This window comes from Rattus rattus, chromosome 1 (genome assembly GCF_011064425.1).
Source record: "Rattus rattus isolate New Zealand chromosome 1, Rrattus_CSIRO_v1, whole genome shotgun sequence".
NCBI lineage: Eukaryota > Metazoa > Chordata > Mammalia > Rodentia > Muridae > Rattus > Rattus rattus.
The window spans coordinates 155879853-155905657 of NC_046154.1; the positions used below are offsets into that span (position 1 = coordinate 155879853).

General features: G+C 47.2%; 1 protein-coding gene across 1 annotated transcript; it reads left to right on the plus strand.

Moving 5' to 3' along the window:
* Window positions 1-39: 39 nt before the first annotated feature.
* Window positions 40-25805, plus strand: Rnf41 (ring finger protein 41). The gene is made up of 8 exons (XM_032909103.1): window positions 40-226; window positions 2069-2160; window positions 3566-3748; window positions 15916-16028; window positions 22041-22312; window positions 23281-23416; window positions 23763-23866; window positions 24516-25805. Exons 4-8 carry the CDS (start codon window positions 15939-15941, stop codon window positions 24865-24867), a joined length of 954 nt encoding a protein of 317 aa, XP_032764994.1. The 5' UTR covers window positions 40-226; window positions 2069-2160; window positions 3566-3748; window positions 15916-15938; the 3' UTR covers window positions 24868-25805.

Consider the following 25805-nt stretch of genomic DNA (forward strand, 5'->3'; position numbering starts at 1 on the left):
GGCAGGGCTTGGTGACGAGCTTCCGCCCCGTTGCGTAGCAGCAGTGGGCGTGGTCAAGGGCTAGCTCGAGAAGGCGAGGAGTGGTCGGAACCTTCTTCCCCATCCTTCTCTTCCCCTTCCCCTACGGGGAAAGGTTGAGACCCCGTACGCAGGCTGCGCCGCGGCCCCCGTGGCCTCAGCTACAGCCAGGTCCCGCGTCCGGAGAAGCCAGGCCGCGTCCCGTGCGGTTCGTAGTGCGCCTGAGCGAGCTTATAACCCGGGGTGGGGGGAGAGGGGGTGAGGTCCCCGTGGATTGGCGCCTGGGTCCGAGGTGCTCGGGGTCGGGAGGAAGGGTGGAGAGGAGGAGGAAAATGGAGGAAGGGAGCTCCGCTGGGAGGAGTCGGGAGGTGAGCTGGGGTCTCTGGAGCTTGGGAAGGTCCTCTGGAGTAGGGGAAGCCTTGGGAAGTACGGGAGTGGCTTTGGGCCGGTCTGAGGACCCGGCAGGAGCAGACCGCTGGGGCTGAGGGACAACATGGAGTTTAAATGACAATGATTGACAGACAGGCCTAGAGACGAAGAGGGGAACGTTCTGGGGGCTAGCCTTGGCAGGGACAGCGGAACCCAAACCTCCGCCCTCCAAGCGCCATAGCTTGGCTTCTTTCCCATGCCTTGTCTTTGGCAGCCTTGTCTTTCTCTTTTATTCCTTCGCCGCTCCTCTTCCCTCCCACCCCTCCGAGGACTCTTACATTCCTTACATCTTTGCCCCTGAATGATTTGCAGCCCCGCTCTCTGGCACGCACGATCCATCCACTCATTTAATACACTGAAAAGCCCACCCCAGCCCAGGAGGCAGGGCATTTGTGGGGCAGAGAGCGGGGGGAGAAGCGGGCAGGAGAAAGACCCGAAAAAGCAGGATGAGGAGGTTTTAGGTTGGCACACTAACTTCACTTCAACTGGTAGCAAATGTGGTGGTTACCAAGGCCACTGTTCTTGGAGACTGACCTGAGAATCTTGGCAGGTACTTCTTATACAATCGTTTTAACTAATAACAGGATTGTTGGCTGCTTGTGTTCCCCCAAGAACAGGATTGGCTAGTGCCAAGGGAAAGTGAGGGGTTGCAATAGGATTGTTCTGCAGTGTCTTCCCATACCTTGTTGCAGGGCCTACTTCGCAGTAACTGAAAAGAAGGAGCAAGCATTTTCAAACATTTCCTCTGGTTCTCACTGTGAGTTTACTTTGCCATTCTGTTGCTGAGACAGCTTATGAGAGCAGCCTTAAACGTGTGCTCTCGAGTGAGTTTATTATCTCATTTGATTTGCAGGACAATAGGTTAGAAAAGGCCAAGTGTCATCGTCTCTATTTGACAGTTGATGACTCGGCTTGTTTGAAGCTGTCCTGTCAGTGGATGGTAAAGCTTCAACCGGAATCCACGACCTCTCTCTCCTGATTCAATGCTTGGCTGACAACCCCTGGTCCATTTTCTTAAGGGTTAATTTTCCCAGTATGGGAAGCTTTTTTGGTTTCTGTGTTTGGAACTTGTTCCGAGGAGACCAAGCCTAGCCAATATAGCACCTGGTCCTGGGAGGTTTTTTATTTTTGAGGTACAGGTGCTTGTTCCAGATTGTTGAGAAATGGGGTGTTGTTCAAAGGAAGGAAGCATTCTTCCTCCTGTGTTATGTGGGGTAGGGAGGAGCATTAGCTCTCCCGTCTCTGGACTACAGTGAAGGAAAATGCCCTGCTTTACACCTTTCCCCTTCACCAAGAATACACGCCGTAGTCGATGAGCGTGGTGAACTGCGAGCACGTGTACCACACTCAGGAGACAGAGGAGCAGTTGTGTTTTGCACGAAAGATCGCCACCAAGTACTCTATCCTAACTTATCCTTTGCACTGTTGATACACACAGGACATTGAGCCAGGAACTTTAATTAGTTGTCCTGTATGCCCTTGACTCAGACCCTCAGGGCCCTGGAATGGCCCTTAGTCCCACCCTTGCAGGCATGAGCCTAGTCAGCCTAGCTTTACTGCTTTCTGGTCTACCAGGTTGGCCACCTGGAACAACACTACCTCTACTTTTCCTCCTTCCCAGTTGTCTGAGAAAGGCTTCTGCCTCGTAGCCTCTGCTGACCTTGAGTTCACAGTGACCTTCCCAACTCAGCCTCCCAGGTGTTGGGATTGCAGGTATGAGCAACTGACTTCATTCTTTCCATTTACGAGTACCACCCACTTTCTCTGTCCCCACCTCTCTCCTCTCCTTTGTTTAAAACCTCATTCCCTTCAGAGTTGTTTCCCAGTTTGCACCTATAGCAATATTATTGAGTATTCTCTGTGCGAGATAATGTTTTCCACATGGAAACCGGGATGTTTGGGGGTTTTCTTAATTTATCGAGACAGGGTCTCTGTGTACTCCAGGGTTACGGCCTTGCCTGGAATGATCTGAAACCCTGTTCTCTCACTGTCTTCTGGCTTTTTCCAGTCCTGGCACTGTAGGCATGCACTCTCAAGCACGGGGCTAAGGACTGGATCCCAGTGCCTTGTAGTCCTCTAGCTGCTGAGCTGCATCTCCGGGGCCACTTTTAGTTTTGTTGGAGACAAAGTTTGGAACTTGCTACATAGCCCAAGCTGGCCTTGAACTCAAATTCTCCTACTTCACCTACCAAGTGCTGGGATTGCAGACATGGGCTGCCCTCCCTGACCTCAAGAATTGTTTTTACATGATATCATATAAATGAAATCACCTTGGAAATATTAAAGGATAGTACAGGGTGAGCATTATAAATTTGGAATTTTTAGCATTGCTTGTCGTTTTATGTGCTGAATAAAGGAGTGTATATACAGGGGCTGGAGAGATGGCTCAGTGGTTAAGAGCAGTGACTGCCCTTCCAGAGAACTGGGACTTGATTCCAAACCACCCACAAGGCAGTTCAGAACAGTCTGTAACTCCAGTACCAGGGAATCTACTTCTGGCCTCCTCTGGCACCAGGCACAAATGTGGTTCTCAGACATATATACAGGCAGTATACACAGACATACACATACATACATATATATACACATATATATATGTATGTGTGTGTATATATATATATATAATGACAAATAATTTTGAAAAATTAATGTGTGTATGTATATATACATGTGTGTGTATATATGTATGTGTAATATATACACATACACTTTATTTTGAAACGGAATCCCATGTACTCCAAGCTGGCCTTGAACTTTGATCCTCTTGCCTCTACTTCTGGGGCACTAAGATTTATATAGGCAGGCATCACTACCCGCCTGGTTTGTGTGGTGATAGGATTAAATTCAGGACTTTGAGAATGCTAGGCAAGCACGCTGTCACTGAGGTACAGCCTCTGCTTTCCTTTTCCCTTTTTTGTATGTTCTCAGACAAGTCTTTTCTCCAGTGGCTTCCCTTCCGTTCGTAGGGTAGTGCAGACAGAAGCCTGCAGTCCTGAAAGGAGTTTCTCCTCCTCTCTGCCTGGATGCCCCACCCATCATATCCAAGTCTGTCCAGTCTCACTGCTGAGTGAAGACAGCAGCCCTGCCTTACCTTTTCTCTCCCTGTGCCTATTAATAGAGCGCTCCTGATTGTGACATCACACCCACCCCTGGGCCATGAAACTTGTCTCTAGGAAGAAAGACTCAGTTGGAGAATAGCCAACAAGATGGGATACTCGGAGTGTCTCCTGAGTGGCACCGAGCAGAGGCATCAGGGGCTTGGAACCTTGTGAACAGGGAACCTGCCCCCACCACTTAGAAGGTAAAGGACCTTGGTTTGGGATCTCATTCCAACTCTTTTCCCTGGTCAGGGTTCCTTCTGACCTTGAAAATCTGGTGCCCTGAAGCTTTCTAAAATTAATGCATGCTATTTGTGTCTCTGTCTCATTGGTAATTTCATGTTTTCTCTGTTTTTTTAATCTTATATACTCACTGGAATATATCTGTGCCTTAGCTTGAAGACAGTGGTTGCAATTACTCTTTCTTCCACCAGTCTCTGTCGGCAAGAAGATTGTATGTCAATGAAGAGGAGATTTGGGTTAACCACACAAGTAGGGCTGTGTGCTGGTGGACAATGGGAGTACCTGCTACAAGTTAGAGCCTTGCAGGCCTTGCATTAGGAATAGGATGAGTTCTTGTTTGCTTGTTTTTCAAGACAGGGTTTCTCTGTGTAACCCTGGCTGTCCTGAATGAAACTCACTCTGTATACCAGGCTGGACTCGAACTCAGATCTACCTGCCAAAACAGCCAGGCCTACATTGTGAAGCCCTATCTCAAAAACAGAAAAACTACACAGATAGATAAAATATCCTCTGGTAAATGGAGATCCCAGCATTCTGGGCTTAAACAGAACTTGGAAGTCAGGCAGCGCCACCTCTGTCTTCTAGTTCTTAGAGAAGTTTCAGTTTAAGGAATCTCCTGTAAATAGGAAAGTGCTTCCTTTCAGGGAGTTGCTAGCAAGAGGGAGGTTAGTTGGTGGGAAAGCCAGGCATCTCTTGTAAAATAATTGCCATTTCTTATCCATTTTTGAATCATAGAGATTGTAGAGCCTTTTGGAAATTACATAGCCAAGATGTTCCTGTCACACAGAGTGAGAAACTGAGGCCTGGAGAACGCACTTGGTCAGCAATGGTGTTCGAGCTACGGCTCAGACAGAAGTGTTGTTATAATTTTCACTTTATTGTTAGTTTGTGCATGTGCGGAGGGCTGCACCTTGGTTGTGTATGCAGCGGTCAGAGGACATTTGTGCACTTGCCTTCCTTTTCCCACCTTTATATGGGCTCCAGGGACTGAGCTGAGAATGCCAGGTTGGACAGCAAGCACTTTCAACCTGCTGAGCTGTCTCATCAGCTCCATCTCAAATGCAGTCATGGAGATTAAACATAGGGTGGGCTAGGCAAGCAAACACCCCTAAGCCATATCTCCAGCCCTGAGTGGCTTTACTCTGCTTTGAATCAGGCTTCTTTTTTTTTTTTTTTTTTTTTTTGGTTTTTTTTTTCGGAGCTGGGGATCGAACCCAGGGCCTTGCGCTTCCTTGGCAAGGGCCCTACCCCTGAGCTAAATCCCCAACCCCCGAATCCGGCTTCTTTATTCCATAAAAATTAAATTCTGGTGGGTGAGCATAAGAGTTTAGCATTGAGGGCCAGAGAGATGGCTCAGAGGTTAAGAGCCTCTGACTATGGTTCCTGAGGTCCTGAGTTCAATTCCCAACACCCATATGGTGTCTCACAGCCATCTGTAATGGGATCTGATGCCCTCTTCTGGTGTGCATGAAAACAGCATTCATATGCATAACATACATGAATAAAAGTGTTTGGCTTTGAGAAACTGAAGAAAACAGAAACAAATAAGATCCAGACTGGTTACTTTAAACTGACTGAGTAACATGGAGGTAGGTTCAGATGACGCTTCATATGGAAGGGTTGACGCAAGGGAACGCCACTTCATTTTTTTCTAGATCTGTTTATTAGGAGACTGGAAGATACAATGACATGTTGTGGGAACTCATGAGGTCGTTCACCGGCTAATTTCTTACCTAGTTAAATTTCCTACAAGTTGCCTGTCTCCGTAGGTGGGGCAGGCTTTAGAGCCATTTGTGTCTGATCTTTTTGTAGTAATTGAGGCTGGGCTGTACAGGTTTGGAGAAGAGAGACCACATCACTTAGCGCTGACGCACCCTCACTCATCTGTCAAGAATGGTGGCTGCATTTACCCTCACATGCCTGTGACTTACAGCCATGACTTTACATGGCTGCTCTAATGCTTCTCTTAGCATCTGTGCGTGTATTAATGAATGTGCATGCTTTATACATCTGTGCACATAGATTGAAGGACCCCTAAGTGGTTGGGCATGGTGGCACACATCTTTAATCCAAGTACTTAAGAGACAGGCAAATGAATTTCTGAGACTTCAAGGGCTTCCAGGAGTCTAGTCTCTTCTTAATCACTGCTAATTTCTCAGCTCCAGCTGGCCAGCATCAATTGTCCCAGTAACACAAAGTTTTCCTTTAATGATTCTGGTCTCTTGTTAATCCTAGCTGATGCTTCAGCTCCAGCTCACCAGAACCACAGATCCTCAACTCAGAATCCGCAAAGGTCTTGATAAAGTTTTTAAGTAATTCTCGAACTTCCCTCTGGAACCTCACAAGCCAAACTGGCCTCAAATAACATCTTAAAAACACAAGTTACATGAGATTCCTATGCCCCCAAAGTAAATAGCATGGACTGTCTTCAGAGATGACACAGACTGCCATGGGGGTACTGAAAGCTTGGAATGGCTAAGGACTGTGCTGTAAGTGTTGATAACGCCCTATAGAGTTGCTGGGTGCGGGGTCTTGCATGTCAGTCAGTAGTGAGACACTTGCCTGGCATGCTCCATGGCCTTACGTCTAAAACTGAGCAGCAAAGTCATGTATATTGGTGCACATCTTTACTCCAGGCAGAGGTAGGTGGATCTTCTCTGACTTTGAGCTTAGCTTGGTCTATGTAAGAAGTTCCTGGACAACCAAGGCTACGTAAGTGAGAGGCATTAGCTAAAAATCTGCCCAAAACCTAGCAGAAGCTTAGGCATAGGCTGGCTAGTTTTGTGTCAGTTTGACACAGCTAGAGTTATCAGAGAGGGAGCCTAAGTAGAGAAAGTGCCTCCATCAGACCGGGCTGTAGGCAGGCAAGTAGGGCATTTTCTTAATTAGTGATGGATGAGGAAGGACCCAGCCTATTGTGGGCTGGTGGTCCTGGCTGAGCAAGCCAGTAAGCAACACCCTCCATGGCCTCTGCATCAGCTCCAGCCTCCAGGATCCTGCCCTCCTGTTTGGGTCCCTGTCCTGACTTCTAGTGGTGAGCAGTGATCTGGAAGTGTAAGCCAAATAAACCTTTTCCTCCCCACTTGCTTGTAGTCATGGTGTTTCATTGCAGCAGTAGTAACTAATGACCATGTTGTTTTTGGAGGATCATGGAAGGACTTTGGAATTTGGGGCTTAAAAAGCCACCAAATGTTAAAGTTTGGTGAGCCGTTCTATTGGAGCCTAGAGGATAAGAATGTAAGTGGGACTTTAAAAGCAAGTTCCAGGGTAGCCAACACTGTTAATCAGAGACCCTGTCTCAAAAAACAAAACAAAAGGTATTTTTCCTTCCCTCCCACTCTTCCTCTTTATTCCTTCCCTCTTTGCACGTTTCTACGATAGGAATTGAACCCAGAACTTTGCGTCTACTAAGTGTTCCACCATTGAGCTACAATGATCCTAGCCCAGCAGTGATTTAAAATGAATACAGAGCCAGAGAACTGGCAGTAAGTCAGTTTAGGGTTCTTTTTTTTTTTTTGGGGGGGGGCTGGGGATTGAACCCAGGACCTTGCGCTTCCTAGGAAAGCGCTCTACCACTGAGCCAAATCCCCAACCCCAAGTTTAGGGTTCTTGCTGGCAAGAGTGATCCCCAGAATCACAGACTTGTTGGTACATGTCAGACCTCAGCACAGGGGAGGTACAGGCAGGAGAGTCACAAGTTCAAACTCATCCTTGGCTACTGACTATATAAGGGAGCTCCAAAGTGCTAGACTGTCTCAAAGAAACAAAGTAGTATAGTGCAGTTTTATAGGCATGTTTTCTACATTGCCTTGGTTTTTGTTTTTGTTTTCGTTTTGACTTTTGACTTTTTGAGACAGGGTTACTCTGTGTAGTGCCAGCTCTCCTGGAACTTTCTCTCTGTAGACCAGGCTGGCCTCAAACTCAGAGATCCACCTGCCTGTAACTCCTGAGTGCTGAGATATAAGGTGTGTGCACCACTGCCCAGCTTGTTTTATGTATGTTTTTAAAGATAGGTTCTCTATATAAACCAGGCTGGTCTCAAACCTACAGAGATCCTCTTAAGTGCTGGGAGTAAAGGTGTGAGCCACCATGCTTGTTTTGTTTTGTGGTGGAGGGGAGCCTCTTAATGTATAGACTGACAGTCTCAGAATTTTTTATGCAGACTAAGTTAGCTTAAACTTGGACCTTCCTGCCCATACCTCTCAAGTGCTCGTATAATGAACCACTAAAACCAAGAAAGGGGGCATGGGGAGATGGCTCAGTGTTTAATCACTCGGTGCATAATTGGTGGTTGTGAAACTGGACTTTGGCCATCTGTCCAGTATCCCCCACTCCCCGCCCCCCACAGCGTTTGTTTGTTGCTTTGTTTTGCTTAAGACTGCATCTCATGTAGTCAAGGCTGGCCTCAAACTCTGTAGCTGAGAATGACCTTGAACATCTAATCTTCCTGTCTCTTTTACCTGAGTGTCAGGATACAGGTGTGTACCACCACACCTGTTTGTGTGGTATTGGGAAGCAAACGTGCATATCGGCCAGTTGGACTTTATCTCTAGCCTTGATTACCTTATATGTTTTGAAGCAGGGTCTGGGTCTATACCACTTCAGCCAGTAAAGTTAAAAGTCTTGGGGCTGAAGAAATGACTTAGTCTGTAAAGGCACCTACCATCAAGCTTGACTACCTGAGTTCAATCCCAGGACCCACCAGGTCGAAGGAGAGAACAATCTCCCACAAGTTGTCCTCTGCCCTCCATACTCAGGCTGTACATGCATGTGCCTACAAACATACATGCACACACCCAGAATAAATAAAATGTAACAAGAACACTAATCTTCCAAATGTGGGTCTGGGGAGATGGGACAGTCAGTAAAGGCCCCACCACGTAAGCAGATCCCAGGCACCCATCTCAAAGCCAGGTGTAATTGTTGAATTTACGGCTATTGCCCTAGTGCCCCACATGGACAGACGGGTGGATCCTAAGAGATTTCTGGCCAGTCAGTCTAGCCCGTCTGTGAATCCAGGCCCACTGAAAACCTTCTTGTAAAACACGAGGGCTACTGAGATGGCACAGTAGCTGGACTGCCTTCTCAGCACCCACTTGGTGGCTCGAAGTCGTCTGTAAGGCCAGTTCCAGGGGATCCAACATCTTCTGGCCTCGGTAGGTACTGCATGCGTGTGGTGCACAGACATCTGTGCAGTTAACACGCCAGCACACATAGGACAAAATTAAAGAACAACCTAAGGACAAAAATGGTCAGAAAGGGGGTTGGGAATTTAGCTCAGTGGTAGAGAGCTTGCCTAGCAAGCGCAAGGCCCTGGGTTCGGTCCCCAGCTCCGAAAAAAAGAAAAAAAAAAAGGTCAGAAAGGCCCTAATGTTCACCTCTGACCTCCATAGACACACACATACACATATACATACACGTACACACACAGACACATACATACATACACACACACATACATACACATACACGTACACACACAGACACATACACACACAGACACACACACACACATACACACACATTACAAAATAAACGAAACACTTCACAAATCCTTGCACAGGACTATGTTAATCTTTTTATAGTTCCAGTTTTAGTGTATGTTTAGTATACATTTTTCTTTTTTTTTTTTTTTTTTTTTTTTTAAAGATTTATTTCTTATATATAAGTACACTGTAGCTGTCTTCAGACACACCAGAAGAGGGCATCAGATCCCATTACAGATGGCTGTGAGCCACCATGTGGTTGCTGGGATTTGAACTCAGAACCGCTGGAAGAGCAGTCAGTGCTCTTAACCACTAAGCCATCTCTCCAGCCCACATTTTTCTATATTGATAGGTTGTTCTGGAATTTCATAGACGTATACCATGTGTTTTGGTCCCAGTCCCCCACACCTCCCTGCAGCCCTCTTTGTTCCTCTACTACTTTCCCTCCAACTCCGTGGGCTGCTCTTGGTTTGTGTTTTAAATTTATTTGAAGCGTGCATGGTAATGTATACCTTTAATCCTAAGTTAAGGCAGGTAGATCTCTGTGATTTCTAGGCCAGCCTGGTCTATTTTGTGTGTATAGGTGGTTTATGTCTGAGTGTATGTTTGTGTGCCATGTATGAGCCAAGCACCCAAGGAGGACAGAAGAGGGTGTCACTCTGGTTTCCTGGAACCTGTATTATCTGCCCTGAGAAAGGCTTTTTTTACGTGCTAGCAAAAAAAGTTACCAAAGCTTTAACTGAAACACAGTTTGTTTCAGGAGGAAAGGTGGCACCCAGGTAAACTTCCAGTCCTAAGGGAAATGCCAGTACGTTAGGAAGCCATCTTGGCAATGCCCCAAGCCTCCACACAAGGCAGATGGGAGAACCAGAAAACAGAGAAGGAAAGTCCTGGTAGAGGCCAGTGTTGAACCCAACTTTCCAAATCCCATGGTCGTGCCTCAGATAGTCTATACGTTGTCAAAGATGGGGTCATTTGGCTGCGCCGTACGTACCTGGAGACGCAGAAAGAGTTGATCCGGTTAGCAATCCTGATTCCGTCTTGACATATTGTTTATCCTGTATTTTTGCATTAATTTTGATATTTTAAAATACTGCATTAAAATATTATTTACCGGGGTTGGGGATTTAGCTCAGTGGTAGAGCGCTTGCCTAGCAAACGCAAGGCCCTGGGTTCGGTCCCCAGCTCCGAAAAAAAGAAAAAAGAAAAAGAAAAAAAAATTATTTACCGGGGTTGTGGATTTAGCTCACTGGTAGAGTGCTTGCCTAGCAAGCGCAAGGCTCTGGGTTCGGTCCCCAGCTCCGAAAAAAAAAATATATTATTTACCTTGAAAGAAAAAAAAGGGAAATGCCAGGATATTATCGTAGTCAAGGTTTAGGACCTGGTAATGTCATTCAGTTGCATAAAACCACAGGTTCAATCCCCAGCACTGTACAGAGTGACCCTGCTGGCACATTACCCTAACTAGGAGGGAAGGAAGAAGACTAGAGGTTACATTTGTTTGCCTTTATACCCTTAAGTATTCTTATTATAAGTAATCTAACAAGATTCTTTTCTTTTAAAGATTTATTTATTTATTATATATGAGTACACTGTAGCTGTCTTCAGACACACAGAAGAGGGCATCAGATCTCATTACAGATGGTTGTGAGCCACCATGTGGTTGCTGGGATTTGAACTCAGGACCTCTATAAGTCAAGGCTCTTAACCACTGAGCCACCTCTCCAGCCCAATCCAACAAGATCTTTCTACTTAAAAATAAAATCCTATTGTCAGAATTATCTGTCAAAGGCAGAAGGCTAGAGCTGGGGAGGGAGCTCAGTAGGTAAAAACACACCACCAAGTTTTACCTGAGTTCAATCCCTGGGACACACACAATGGAAGGAGACAACCAACTCCTCCATGTAAATGGATTTTAATAAACTATTAATTGTTAATATGATCAGACCAGTCCCCCCTATAACCAAGATAGAGAGTCCTGTAGATTATTTAATCGACTCTTGCACAATTACTGGGAGATTACCCCTAGTCTATATTTCTACTTGCTAGACTTAATTTTCAGCTGTGCTCCCCAAATAGTAGCTGTCTGAATCCCTCCCATGCTCCTGGTCCATCACATCTCCTGGAGACCTGACTTCTCCTCTGTCTTCCTCCATTCTCCTTCCTGGGACCCCCAGCCTAGTAACTGAAAGTCTGCCTCTTCTCCACAGTAATTGGCTATAGCTATGTTTTAATCGATAGCTTTAAATTGGGGAACAAGATTTGCAGAACATTACTTGGTGTGTCTGAGGATCTGCAGCCAGATCTTGGATACATAGCAGTACCATACCAACCCCAGCACCCCGCAGTTTATCTTCTGTGATCTCTAGACCCTCTACACAGAAACATACACAGATAAACTACGCCAATAATGAATGAATGAATAAATAAATACATAAATAAATAAATAAATAAATAAATAAATAAATAAATAAATAAATAAATAAATGTTTAAAATTAAAAACAATAAAACCAGAAACCTAGCTGGGCATGGTGACATATCCTATACCCTTGGGAGGCAGAAGCAAGAGAATCAGAAGTTCGAGACGACCCTCTCCTACAGAGCCAGTTCAAGGCCATCCCATGTATTTATTATATGAGACCCTGTCTTAAAGACACTGCAGGGTTCTGGAGAGATGGCTCAGAGGTTAAGAGCACTGGCTGCTCTTCCAGAGGTCCTGAGTTCAATTCCCAGCAACCACATGGTGGCTCACAACCATCTGTAATGGGATCCGATGCCCTCTTCTGGTGTGCATGAAGACAGCTACAGAGTACTTATATAATAAATGACAGGGACTAAGCCACTACCTAAAGACTACACATGGACTGACCCTGGGCTCCAACCTCATAGGTAGCAATGAATATCCTAGTAAGAGCACCAGTGGAAGGGGAAGCCCTGGGTCCTGCTAAGACTGAACCCCAGTGAACTAGACTGTCGGGGAGGGCGGCAATGGGGGAGGGTGGGAGGAGAACACCCATAAGGAAGGGGGGAGGGAAAAAAAAATAAATGAATAAATCTTTAAAAAGAAAAAAAAGACACTGCAAAGCACAAAACCTAGGAAATTGATCCATGCCTGTTTGTTTATTCACTCATTTTCTTTTCTCTCTCCCTCCCTCTCTCCCTCCCTCCCTCCTTCCTTCCTGGCCTTGAACTCAGAGATCCACCTGCCTCTACCTCCATTGTGCTACAGCTAAGTCTGTGTGCCTGGGTGTGCTCTGCCTGCCTGTGTTCTGTGTGCCATGTGTGAGGCACCAGGCTCACATAGTTTCTGTGGTTCTTATGTATGTTTCTATAGAGAAACTTAGAACTATGGTAAAATGTTAACAATTTGAGAATTGGGGCTGGAGAGGTGGCATTGGCTGCTCTTCCAAAGGACCCGGGTTTGTTTCCCGGGCACTCAAATGGTAACTCAAAATCATCTGTAATTTCAGTTCCAAAGGATCCAACTCCCTCTCTGGCCTCCATGGGCATCAGGCACACACACATGTGATGTACATACATACATGTAGGCAAAACACCCATACACATAAATAAAAATAAATTTTAAAAATATTTGAAGGATTGATAGGAAGGGTATAAGTCCGAATAATCAAAAGTATACGAGGGGTTGGGGATTTAGCTCAGTGGTAGAGCGCTTGTCTAGCAAGCGCAAGGCCCTGGGTTTGGTCCCCAGCTCTGAAAAAAAAAAGAAAAAAAAAAAAAAAAAAAAGCAAAAGTATATGAGACAGCCACCCACAAAAATATAAATTTGTGGATCCAAATTACTGAGTTGCTAAGGCTGAGAAATTTGTTAGCATCGTTGGTTTGGGTTTTGTTTTTTTTTGTTTTGTTTTTTTTTTTTTTTTTTTTTTTTTTTTTTTTTTTTTTTTTTTTTTTTTTTTTTTTTTCGGAGCTGGGGACCGAACCCAGGGCCTTGCTTCCCAGGTAGCGCTCTACCGCTGAGCTAAATCCCAGCCCCTGTTTTTTTTTTTTTTACAGCATTGTGTCGACCGTCAGTGAGGCCAGAGAAGCTAAGCTTTACCAGGCTTCTTGATGTGTAGCTGGTACTCGGGATGTTCACTATGTGTACATTGTAAGTTAGGAAGCTGTTTGCTCCTCAGAGATGGCTCTCAGTGTAGTTAGAACTTACTATAGCTCAGCTGGCCTTAAACATGTGGCTTACCACCTCCCTCAGCCTGCTGAGTACTAGGAATAAAGAAAGGCACTGTCCATATACTAGCTAGAGAGTTTGTCAGGGCCTAAGTCTAGGGCCTTTCACATTCTAGGCAAGAAGAGCTCTTCCCTGAGTTACACCCCCAATCTGCAGCTAGAAAGATTTTTTTTTTTTAAACTAAACTGTTTCTCTTCTCTCTCTCTCTCTCTCTCTCTCTCTCTCTCTCTCTCTCTCTCTCTGTGTGTGTGTGTGTGTGTGTGTGTGTGTGTGTGTGTGTGTGTCTGAGCAGTGGTCATACAAGCCATTGATCCCAGCACTTGGGAGGCAGAAGCAGCTGAACTTCTATGAGTTTGAGGCCAGGCTGGCCTACAGAGTGAGCTTCAGGATAGCCAGGACTGTGACACAGAGAAACCCTCTCTTGAAAAACACAAAAACATTTTGTGTTTGTGATGCTGAGGACTTGAACAGCCACCTGTGTGCCCGACAAACACTACCACTGAGCCGAGCATGAACCCTGGCTGCATGTGCTTGCATGTAAGCATGTGTGGAGAGACCAGAGGCCAATGTTCGGTGTTGTCCCCAATTGTTCCCCTCCTTATTTTTGAGACAGGATGTCTCCCTGAGCTTGGTGCTCCTAGTTGGTGAGGTTGGTTGGCATGAAGCCCTGGGAACCTGTCTCTGCCTCCATGCACGGTCCTCATTCTTAAGGCATCTTACTTAAGCTTCCTACTGTGCTATCTCCCCAGCCTCTTGTTGCTTTGTTTTTTGAAATGAGTCTCACTATGTAACTTGTAGCCTGGGACTGTGTGGAGCAGGCTGACCCTCAGTTTGCTGTGTGTGCTCTGCTTGCCTCTGCTTCCTGAGTGCTGAGATCACAGGTGTGTGGCACAGTGAGTGTCCTGCTGCACACTGCTTGTAGCTCACCCTTCCAGTGCAGACTTCCTTGGTCACTCTGAGATGCTACTTTTGCTCTAAGTAAACTTTTAAAAGCTTAGGAGAGTGCAGACTACCAAAACATAGCTGTCTACTTTGTTCCTGTGGTGAGACACCACGACCAAGGATGACTTAAGGAAGGGATTCCTGTTGCCTAAGGTTACAGAGAGTCCATGATGTGGGGGGAAGGCCTGGGCATGTTGGCAGGAGTAGGAGCTGGTTACATCTTTTATCCTCACACAGAGAAAACGGGTGGGGAGTGGGGAACGGGAAATGAGGTGGGACTATAACATCCCCAATGAACACTGTCAGCTGGGGACCAAGTATTGAACGCCTGAGCCCAGGGCACATTGCTCTTTCAGTCCTTCGTGCAGACCGTCTTGTCTGTCCTGTGAGGCACAGGTTCCCCCATCCTACACACAGTAATACTAATTCAGAGAAATAAACTGGGTGGACGGATTCTAAATTCCTGAGAACTTACTGACTCTTCAAGAATATCACAGGTGATGGGCTGGCCGTTCCAATATCAGGAACTCCTAACTCTATTACCCTGTCAGCCGGATGAAGAGCGAGGTCTTAGATGTCGTTCACTGACTCTGGGTTTCACCTGTGGCAGGACATGGCCGCACTGCTGTTCTGTGGCCCTTGGTTTCCTGAATCTGTCTCTTCTCCATCACAGCCATTTAATTCAGGCTCACCATCTGTCTCCTGCCTATAGTTTTTCTTGGCTCCAGTCTCTCACCTGTGGACACAGTGTGATTTTTGTTACTTTGTTTTATCTGAGTCTCACTATGGCGCTCTGGCTATCCCTTTGTTTTGGTTTTTGTTTGAGACTGGGTCTCACTGTCTAGCTCTGGCTATCTTACAAGTCACTATATAGATCAGTCTGGTCTTGAACTCACAGGGATTAAAGGCGTGGGCACCACACCTGGTGTTTGTTCCTTTGTTTTTGGTTCTGAAGATTGAACCCAAGGGCTCATACACTGTAGATAAGCACTCTCTACCACTGAGGTGTATCCTCAGCAACACATTGATCTTAAAAGCTCATTATTAAACTGTCCAGTGATATCCCATGACCTCTGTGACAAAGGTCCAAATTCTAAATTCTTGGCAGCCAGGCCCTTGCTTGCCTGTTCGGACTTGTGTCTTGACACTCCTTTATCCCCTCAGCCAGCCTTTTTCTGAGCCCACCTGGGCCTAATGCTCTGTCCCAGGCCTCTATCTAACTAGCTCTTATTGCTCCAAAGGACACATTTCTGGAAAACTCAGAACCACTGTTCTTCCAGCCTGGATCAGGAGTTCTCTCCTTAGAAGCTTCCATTGAAACTTAAACTGCATTGAAATTTGTATTATGTGCTTATGTAAAGTTTGCCCTCACCTGGATGTACTCCTCATAATAAATTCTCAATGAATATCTGTTTGAAACATGAATCGGTTTTGGCAGGAAGCTCAAGCTCTGACCACATAGACTTGGCTTTTTCTGAAGTGACCTTTTTTACTTGCAACTCCTTTCAGGACCTGGGTTTCAGTGATGAGACATGGGGTATGATGTAACCCGGTTCCAGGGGGACGTTGACGAGGACCTCATCTGCCCTATTTGCAGTGGAGTCTTGGAGGAGCCAGTACAGGTGAGTGGGCCTTAGGGCAGGTCTTGGGGGCAGTGGCAGTAGGACTACCAGAGTACTCTTGAGGAGTGGGCTCCTGGGACACATACACCTGGACCCCCAGTAGGCATTCAGGAGTCTGTCCAGAGTTGGGTCAGATCCTGAGGCCACTGAGACATCTGTAGTGGTCGGTGCTCAGTTGCGTGTTTGTTCCCACAGTGACTTGGTAGTTGGTTTTCTACAGGAACTCAAAGTCTGTGCTCTGTCTATGACTGACCTTGTAGACGTTCTGGATCTGTTCTCACTGCACTTGACAGATGATGCTTTGTGGAATGGACAGTGTCCCTGCCCCTCTCCCAAGCCTGCCTCTAGTCTAACATAACAGATGGGGACTCTGCTTCCTTCCTGGGATCTATTGAAAGGGTTTGATGTAGCCACGCACTGTGCACTTTGATGTGGAAGCTGCCGGGTCAATAGGTCATTTCTTGTTCTGGTTGGACCAGGCCCAGAGTCACTTGTGTTCTAGGATTGCCAGGCAAGCTGTAAGGTAAATGCATCCTACACAAGCCACATTGCCCTCATTTGCAATCCGGTGACACTTGGCCAGTTGAGGCCATTGATTTCTAAACCAGGACACCATCTCATTTGCTTCTTTTACACAGGGCACCTTTGAGACTTTGATTCTTTCTCTCCAGTTTTCAGCCATTAAAAGGAACAGAGGTTTGAGCAGAATAAAGTTGAGGCTCCACTCCAGAGACTGTCAGTTGGGGACTTTTCTGTCTTTGTACCTATTGCTGTCACAGGCTTATTATTAGCTGGGTGTAGAGCAACTCTCTGGTGGTGTGGAGAGGTCACTGAGTAGGTCCTGCCCCCTCAAGCCATAGCAGGCAGGGTATTGTCTGCTTTCTGGCGCTGTCATTTAAGGCGAGTCACTTGTAGAAAGATGAATGGTTGTTAGTGAGCCCAAGTCAGAAGCCACCCAGCCATCTCCAGCGTTTACCTCCTCAGGGGGAAGGCAGGCAGCCTTCATGATGGTTGGCGTGATCCCGAAGGCCTGGGTGCTCTTGTCCTACCACTGCTTGCTTACTCAGGGATGATGATAAATGAAATGGCTAAGAAACCAAGCTGCAGCTGTACAGATGACTCATGGTTAAGAGTACTTGCTGATGTCCCAAAGAACCCAAGGTTAATTCATAGCAGCCACATCTGGGCCATGGTGGCTCTCTGTAACTCCAGTTAAGGAGACCCAAAACCGGGAAGGGAAAAAAAAAAAAAAAAAAAAGGAGACCCAAAACCTTAGGCACCTATGCTTATGTACATGTAGCCCGTACAGGAACCAACAACTACACATAATTAAAAATAATAAATGCACCTTTTAAAGGTGAAGGGAAAAACAAATTTTTCCTTCGTAGTAGTTATCAATTGCAGATAGCTTCTAGATTAGGGATGGGACTTGTGACCACTTTTCCCATGAAATCCTGGAACTCCTGTCTGTCTTGGACCTTTGCTTTCTGCCAGAGTCTCTGTGAATTCATGTTGTTACTTGAATGGTGGTGTCTTCCATCCCCACTATCTCTTACAGTTTCCCATCTCCTCTTCTGCAGGACTCCCTAAGCAGTGTGTGTGTGTGTGTGTGTGTGTGTGTGTGTGTGTGTGTGTGTGTGGTGGGGGGGGGTGACAACACCCCTTTTAGGAACAAGAGCTTTGAGGTCTCACTCTTTGTACATCGTCCAGTCATGCCTGGGTCTCAGAATACATTGCATTTTTTCAGTAAAAATAAAAATGTGTGTGTGGCAGGGGTGGGCTGTGTGTGCAGAGATGGCAAAGTGGTTAAGATCATTAGCTTAGAGGATCAGGTCAAGTCTCAGCATCTGCAGACATTCTGTAACTCTAGTCCTGGGTGCTGTGACACAGTCCTCTAATGATAGCAGACATGTGGTAGACATAGGTAAAACACGCTGGCAAAACACCTATCAGATAAAATAAAAATGAATGTAAAAAAATCAGACTGGTTGTGGTGGCTCATAAAGTTAGATGTGCTGACAAGGCAGAAGCCAGAGGATCTCAAGTTCAAGATCAACCCGGACTCACCTTTGTGTGCTGGTGAGATGACTAGATCGGTCAAAGCTCTTATCAAGCAAGCCTGGGACTCCACTTCAATCCCTGGATTCCATGGGGGGGAAAGTCCCTGGAACCTGCCTGACCCCGTCCACCCCTCTGTCCTGTCTCCCCATATACACAGCCATGATAACTTTTAAAATAAATCAAAATGGTATAAAAAGATACATGGAAAACATTCACGTGCCCTGCCTCCTAGTCAGCTCCTCAGAGGGAGCTGCTTTGCTTGTGAGTGACTTGACTTTGCTGTGTAGCCCAGGAAGTCACTTCTCTTCTTCCAGGACATCCTGGGGATTGAACTCAGGAGTGAACATTGCAGCAGCTGGGCTCACCTACTAAGCCAATCCCATCAGCTCTGGCCTCAAACACCTGCTCCTACTGTTGTAACCTCCTCGGCTTGAGGATTGTACATAGAGATCTATAGATAGCTATTTTTATCAGTTTATTTGGTATCCCTTTAGTGAGCATCTTTTTTTTTCTTCCCTTGGTGACAGTAGGGCTATGTAGCCTGGCTGTCCTGGAACTTGCTCTGTAGGTCAGGCTGGCCTTGAACTCATAGAGATCTGCCTGCCTCTGCCTCACCGAGTGCTAGGATTAAACTTATGTGTCACCACACCCAGCTTTAAAACATAGTTTTAAATGTAAATTATTAATTTTTAAAATTTAATCACATTTTTACAAATGTAATTTTAAAATTGCATTTAGAGTGTATGTACACACATGCACACACAGGTCAGAGGACAATTGGTGGAAATCAGTTCTCTTTTACAGCACGAGTCCTGGGTGTTGGACTCAGGTCATCTACAGGGCACCAGCCTTCATCCGGTTAGTCTCTTAGAGATGAAAGTAAGTGTCTAGAGAGAAGGAAGGAAGCCCCCTCCCACCCCTCTCCTACTTTTGGTGCTAGGGATGAAACCCAGAGCCTTGTTCTTTCTAGGCAGGATCTCTGTCACTGAGCGGTATCCCCAGTTCCTGTTTGCACTTGAAATAATCATTCTGACTGAGCACTGTGGACTAAGAGGCAAGAGAAGCCAGTTGGAAGGCACACTTGACAGTTCAGATAAGAGGTGATGCTGGAGGAACTAGAACTGGGTCGGAAGCAACAGAGGTAGAGAAAAGTGGGCACATTAGGATTTTTTTTTCTTAAATAGTATGTTTAGATTTTAAGGTGACTCAGGTATGGTAGCACCTGCCTATAAACCCAGCTCTCTCTCAGGGGTTCAAGGTAAGCCTTCCCTAGACAGCTATTTCAGGGACAGGATAGCCGGTGCGTGGCTTTGAAAAAACATGGGGGACTGGGTCTGGAAGCACATGCCTTTAGTCTTAGCACTTGGGAGGCAGAGGCAGGCAGATCTCTGTGAGTTCAAGGTCATCCTAGTCTACAAATCCATTCCAGGACAGCCAGGGATACACAAAGAAACCCTGACTCAAAAAAAAAAAGGGGGGGGGGTTGGGGATTTAGCTCAGTGGTAGAGCGCTTGCCTAGCAAGTGAAAGGCCCTGGATTCGGTCCCCAGCTCCAAAAAAAATAGAAAAAAGGGGGCTGGAGAGATGGCTCATTGGTTAGGAGCACTGACTGCTCTTCCAAAGGTCCTGAGTTCAATTCCCAGCAACCACATGGTGGCTCACAACCATCTGTAATGGGGTCTGATGCCCTCTTCTGGTGAGTCTGAGGACAGCTGCAGTGTACTCATACATTAAATAAATGATATTTTTAAAAGAAAGAAAAAAAAAGAAAAAGGTTTTGAGAAGAGTCACATGTTAAAGGTTAAAGGTTTCATATGTATATGTGAGTATGTATGTATGTGTATATACATGTATATATACACATGCATACATATATCTTTTTTTTTTTTTTTTTTTTTTTTTTTTTTTTTTTTTTTTTTTCTTTTTTTTTTTTTTCCTTCGGAGCTGGGGACTGAACCCAGGGGCTTGCGCTTGCTAGGCAAGTGCTCTACCGCTGAGCTAAATCCCCAACCCCTTATAGTTAGCTTTTTTAAATTAGACACTTTTAATTAACACTTTAACTTACATTTCTCACGTATGTGTGTGTGCGTGTGCGTGTGTGTGCATGTGTGTGCACAGCCTGCTGTGACACGTGTGGACCAGGCGACACTCTGTGGGAGTTGGCTCTCTGCTTCTACCAGGCCTGGCAAACCGTGTCCCCACTCTGAGCCGTGACAGCACAGGGGTTTGCACATTCTGCACAAGCCTGTGGAAAGGGGGCCTCACAGCCTCGCATGCGCCATGGTGCATGTGATTTGCACTGATCCACACTCCCCAGTTCTGGGCATAGACACAATGAATACAAAGTTTACCTGACTCGGATACCGTTGCCCATGGCTGAAGGCCAGGTAGTATTTTCACAGGGACCAGGGAACCTTCTCAAAGAAATAAAGGATGTCTTTATATATGACGAGGAGGGGTCACTTTGGTTTTTGAAACAGGGTATATAATCCAACTAGCCTGGAACTTGGGATCCTCCTGCCTTCTGAGTTCTGGAACACTGCCCCCCCCCCCATGATATTTATGAAACTGAAATTTGTCATTGCACACACACACAAACAAACAAAAAAAAAAAAAAAAGAAGAAAAAGAAGAAAAGAAAAAAGCTAGTCGTGTTTAGGGCCCCAGGTGTGGCATTTGCGAATCAGGGGCAATATCTCATTGAAAGGTCATGACAGGCCGCAGAGAGACGGAACTTGAGTCTTCACAGAGAAATCTCAACCTCTCTCCACAGTTCCCCTTGCTTGTTGTTGGGTCTTTTTTCTTTCATTTAAAAAAATATTTAAAGATTTTTATTTTTTTATATGTGTGGATAAGAAAGGGCTGGGGGATGAATATGCCATGTGTACGTTCCTGGGGAGATCAGAAGGAACTGTTGGACTCTCTGAAACTGGTTAGAGATTGTTATGAGCTGCTGTGTGTGCTGGGAACTTAGCTTCAATCCTTGGAAAACTAGTAAGTGCTCTTAACTGCTGAGGGGTCTCTCCAGCCCCCAGTTGTTTGTTTGAGAGTTTGGAGGGACTGTTTGTTGAGACAAGGTCTTACTCTGTAGACCATGCTGCCATGGAACTTAAAGAAACGTGCCTACCTCTGCCTCCCAAGTGCTGGGCTTAGAGGTGTGCACAGCAGGCCCGGATTGGTCTTCTTATACTCACTCAGAGTGCACACGTGCTCATGAATACACACATAGTCTGTGGGACATATGGAGCTCAGCAGTCTGCAGCAGTCAGTTCTCTCCTACCACGGAGATCCTAGGGATCAGACTCACCTCATCCGGTTTGGTGGTGAGCACTCTTACCTGGGAGTCCCCTCTCCTGCTGCCTTTGTTTTCTGAGGCAGCTCTTGTCATCTAGGGCAGGTGCTTACAAGACGTCCTCCTCCTCAGCCTATGAACTGGGAACACCGACATGCAGGGCCGCATGCAGCCCTTGCTCTCTCTTACTTCTGTTGTGGTTAGTGAGGTTCTGCCCAGCTGTAAGCTGTGTCTGAGTCATTCTCGAAGCCCTGTGTACAGAACACACCTATCTCCATACGGGTCTGCTGCGCTCACCCTTGCCTGCAGAGCTCACCTTCCTCTGGACTTACGTAGCAGTTATCATGTATGCGATCCTGCTGGCTGTTAGTGATGGATGGCCTTGTGTCCTCCTTTCCATTGACCTGGAGCGGACGGTGTGTCTCTTACTGTTACAGAACCTTTTGCTTATTTGTCTTGTCTCTCAACTCATTTCTACTCCTGAGCACAGGAAACAAGTCTTATACCTGACCTGAAAACGCTCATCTGTCATTTACTGTGAGCCCTGGACCTCTGCCCCCAGAGTCTGCTCGCAGGCTTCACTGGCCTCATAATTCCTGGATCCAGGCTCTCAGCTCTCGCTAATTCCCTGTGTCCCTTTTGCCCCTACTGTCCCTTCTAGGCGCCTCATTGTGAGCATGCCTTCTGCAACGCCTGCATCACCCAATGGTTCTCTCAGCAGCAGACGTGTCCGGTAGACCGTAGCGTTGTCACGGTTGCCCACCTGCGCCCAGTACCTCGGATCATGCGGAACATGTTGTCAAAGCTACAGATTGCCTGTGACAACGCTGTGTTTGGCTGCAGTGCTGTTGTCAGGCTTGACAACCTCATGTCCCACCTCAGTGACTGTGAGCACAACCCGAAGCGGCCTGTGACCTGTGAGCAGGGCTGTGGGTGAGATTCCTCCTTCCACTCATTCAGACAAGAGCCTTCCCGCTGCACTCCTGTAGGCAAGGGACACCCCTGACCTCCTTGGCTCCGTGCCCACAGAGCTCCACTTTGCAACTGTGATCATTTTTCTCTCTTGTTAAAAGAAAGAGGACAGCAGTCCAGTGAGCTCTGGTAGCACTGAAGATTGAGGTGCTTTATTTCCTCTCCAGACCAATGTCCTCTGTCAGGCCAGGTCACCTATGCCAGTCTCTCACCTCTCGTGTTCCCTTGTGCCTGTTGCTGCCGGTGTGGTGAGGTGGGAAGTATTGAACACTGGTGCTCTGCGCAGTGGAGTAGGACTCCTCATGAAGGAGTGTGCAGTAGGATGCCCACAGAGCAGCCCGAGCGACACAGCAGTTCCCCTCTTAGTTCGGGCTGCCCCTAAAGGCACAGGAGGACAGTCTGTGGAGGGGGTAGGGCATGTGCTGCCCACAGAGCAGCCCGAGCGACACAGCAGTTCCCCTCCTAGTTCAGGCTGCCCCTAAAGGCACAGGAGTCTGTGGAGGGGGTAGGGTGTGTGCTGCTTACTCAGTTGGGGGAGAGCTTTCCTAGTGTGCAGAGCTGGCTCTGTCTCGAGCACTGTGGGGCAATGGTGATGATCACACCCATAGTCCCAGCACTGGAAGGTGGAGAAGGAGAGCAGAAACTCAACGTCATCCTTAGCACCAGCTGGAAGATAGTCTGAGCTGAGCGAGACCTTGTCTCGAGGCGTTCATTGGCGGCCTTCAATGCTGTCATGTGGGTGCCAGCTCTGTGTAAGGGCAAGGAGCATGTTTGGGTTTGGAACAGGAAAGCGAAGAAAGGAAGGAGGGGAAGATGGTTAGAGTGTGAGTCGCAGAAAGCCACTCAGCAGTTCTCTGTCACAGAATGAGCCATGGGCCTCTCATGTCCTGTTGAAGTCTGCTCCGCTCTTGTCTCATTCTGAACTGCAGCCTGGAGATGCCCAAAGATGAGCTGCCAAACCACAATTGCATTAAGCACCTGCGCTCCGTGGTCCAGCAGCAGCAGACGCGCATCGCAGAGCTGGAGAAGACATCTGCTGAACACAAGCACCAGCTGGCAGAGCAGGTGGGCCCAGGGGACGAGGGGGGCGAGGGGGACGGGTCCACCTTAGTAAGTAACCTCCTGCCCTCCCCAGATACCACCGTGAGCACCAGCCACAGCCTGTGTCCTGCTCTGTCCACAGTTCAGGAGAGAATTAGTTGGATCTGTCTTCCCTCACTCCCTTCATCCCATTCAACCATTCGGTCATCTGACATGTGGAGTGCCTTCTTCATGAAGCCATTTTGCTATGTCTTTCCCTGTCTTCCTGAAGACACTTACACAGTACTGTTCCTCAGATCTCCCAGGCACCTCATTCTCAGACCCGCTGATTGGCTTAAGCGTCCTCTTTGGTTCTGTTCCCACCCAACAGAAGCGAGACATTCAGTTGCTGAAGGCGTATATGCGAGCCATCCGCAGTGTCAACCCCAACCTTCAGAACCTGGAGGAGACAATCGAGTACAACGAGATCCTTGAGTGAGTTCCACACAGGGTTAGAGTTAGAGGGAGGGCAGGGCCAGAGAGAAGAGCAAACCCTGAGCTCCAGTGCAGACTCGTTCATTGGGATGGATGGCAGGGAATCCTGCCTGAGGATGCAATTAGTCCAGAGTTAGCTGAGTGCCATCATGTACAAGGCATGTTCTAAGGGCTTTGGGGTCCTCAGGATCAAGTGGGGTAGCTTAGCACTCAGAGGAGAAGGGGCAGGGTGACGTCCAGGACAGTCTCTAAAACCCAGCAAACCAAGCAGGTGAACATGGGAAGTATAAGACTCTTTCCATTCGGAAGGCCTGTGTAGTGGGTACCAGACTGTGAGTGTGGAAGTGGAGAGGAATGGGTCTGAGGGCCACAGTGTAGAAGACATTTCTTCATTCAGGACAGTCTGGTGGTTGCTGTGTGGTAGGCACCATGCATGTGTTGGGATTTCAAAGGATAACAGTCTAGACTCGGGGATGGAGTATGGGTGAGTGACGTGAACAGCAGGCCCAGCTAGAGAAGGATTTGGCTTTTCTGAGCCAATACTGGAAAGAAAGTCAGGCGGCCTGCAAAGTGGAGGTCCTCTCTGAGGAGAAAGAGCCAAAGCAGAGGAAGGCAGGGGCTGGAATGACCATCTGGACCCTCCACACAGGTGGGTGAACTCCCTACAGCCGGCAAGAGTGACGCGCTGGGGGGGGATGATCTCCACTCCTGACGCTGTGCTGCAGGCTGTAATCAAGCGCTCCCTCGTGGAAAGTGGCTGCCCAGCTTCTATCGTCAACGAGCTGATCGAAAATGCCCATGAACGCAGCTGGCCCCAGGGTCTGGCCACACTAGAGACACGACAGATGAACCGGCGCTACTATGAGAACTACGTGGCCAAGCGCATCCCTGGCAAGCAGGCTGTGGTGGTGATGGCCTGCGAGAACCAGCACATGGGTGACGACATGGTGCAGGAGCCGGGGCTGGTCATGATCTTTGCACATGGTGTGGAGGAGATTTAAGAGCGGGACTGGCTATGAGGAAGAGATAGAGTGGGAACCCATGGCCGCTCCAGCAGCTGAGCCCTGACCTCCCCACACACAACCCTGTGCCACGGCTTGTACCGGAGCCTCGCACTCCCTGCTTCTGGCATGAAGGACCTTGGGGCACTTAGCTCAGCCTTTCAGCGGGGAACCCAAATTCCTGCCTTTTGCTATATTCCTTCCCCCACAATGTCTGTAAATTTTCAGTCAGGGTGGAGAAATCCCCACTTCTGTATTTGCTGACTAAGATCCCTGGTTCCCAAATATTTTCAGAAAGCACAAAGACATTTGTTTTCCCTAGAGGGTCAGGGTGGAGTGAGGCATTTCTAATTGTCCCTCTCTTCCAAAACCAGGGGATCCAAGCAGGCAGGCTTGCTGGCTCCAAGCAGCATTGAGAGAGCAGCTCTGACATCCAGCAGAAGGGCTAACAGTGTGACCAAAGCACCTCTAACTAGTGAGGCCAGGACTTGGTCCTCACTAACAGCCCTTGGGGAAGACCTTTGTGCCGAGCACATCCCTGTCCAGCCCCTGTGACTGTGCAGGCCTTGCTGGGTGTGCAGGGAAGGAAGAGGGTAGGCATGAGAGAGCGAGAGCATTGGTGTTCACGCACTCAGCAGGAAAGCTGTCTGGCCCTGCTGGACAAGGATGCCACTGCCCCTTGAGGCGCGTCTATGTTGCCTCGTAGGCCCCTCTTCAGTCCTGTGATTGTAGTTGGCTGGATTTCCTTTGGTGTTTGTTTATATTCCCCAAGTCTCAAACCTCATCTGTTACCCAGTCTTGTTTTTATAGAATGGACTGGCTGTGTCTGTCCTCCGATCCAGCCCAGCCACATTGTTGGCAATTTAATTTATTTACTTTTTTTTTTTTTTTAAGAAAGGAGAAAAGAAAAAAAAAAATGAAGAAAACTTAAAACCTTT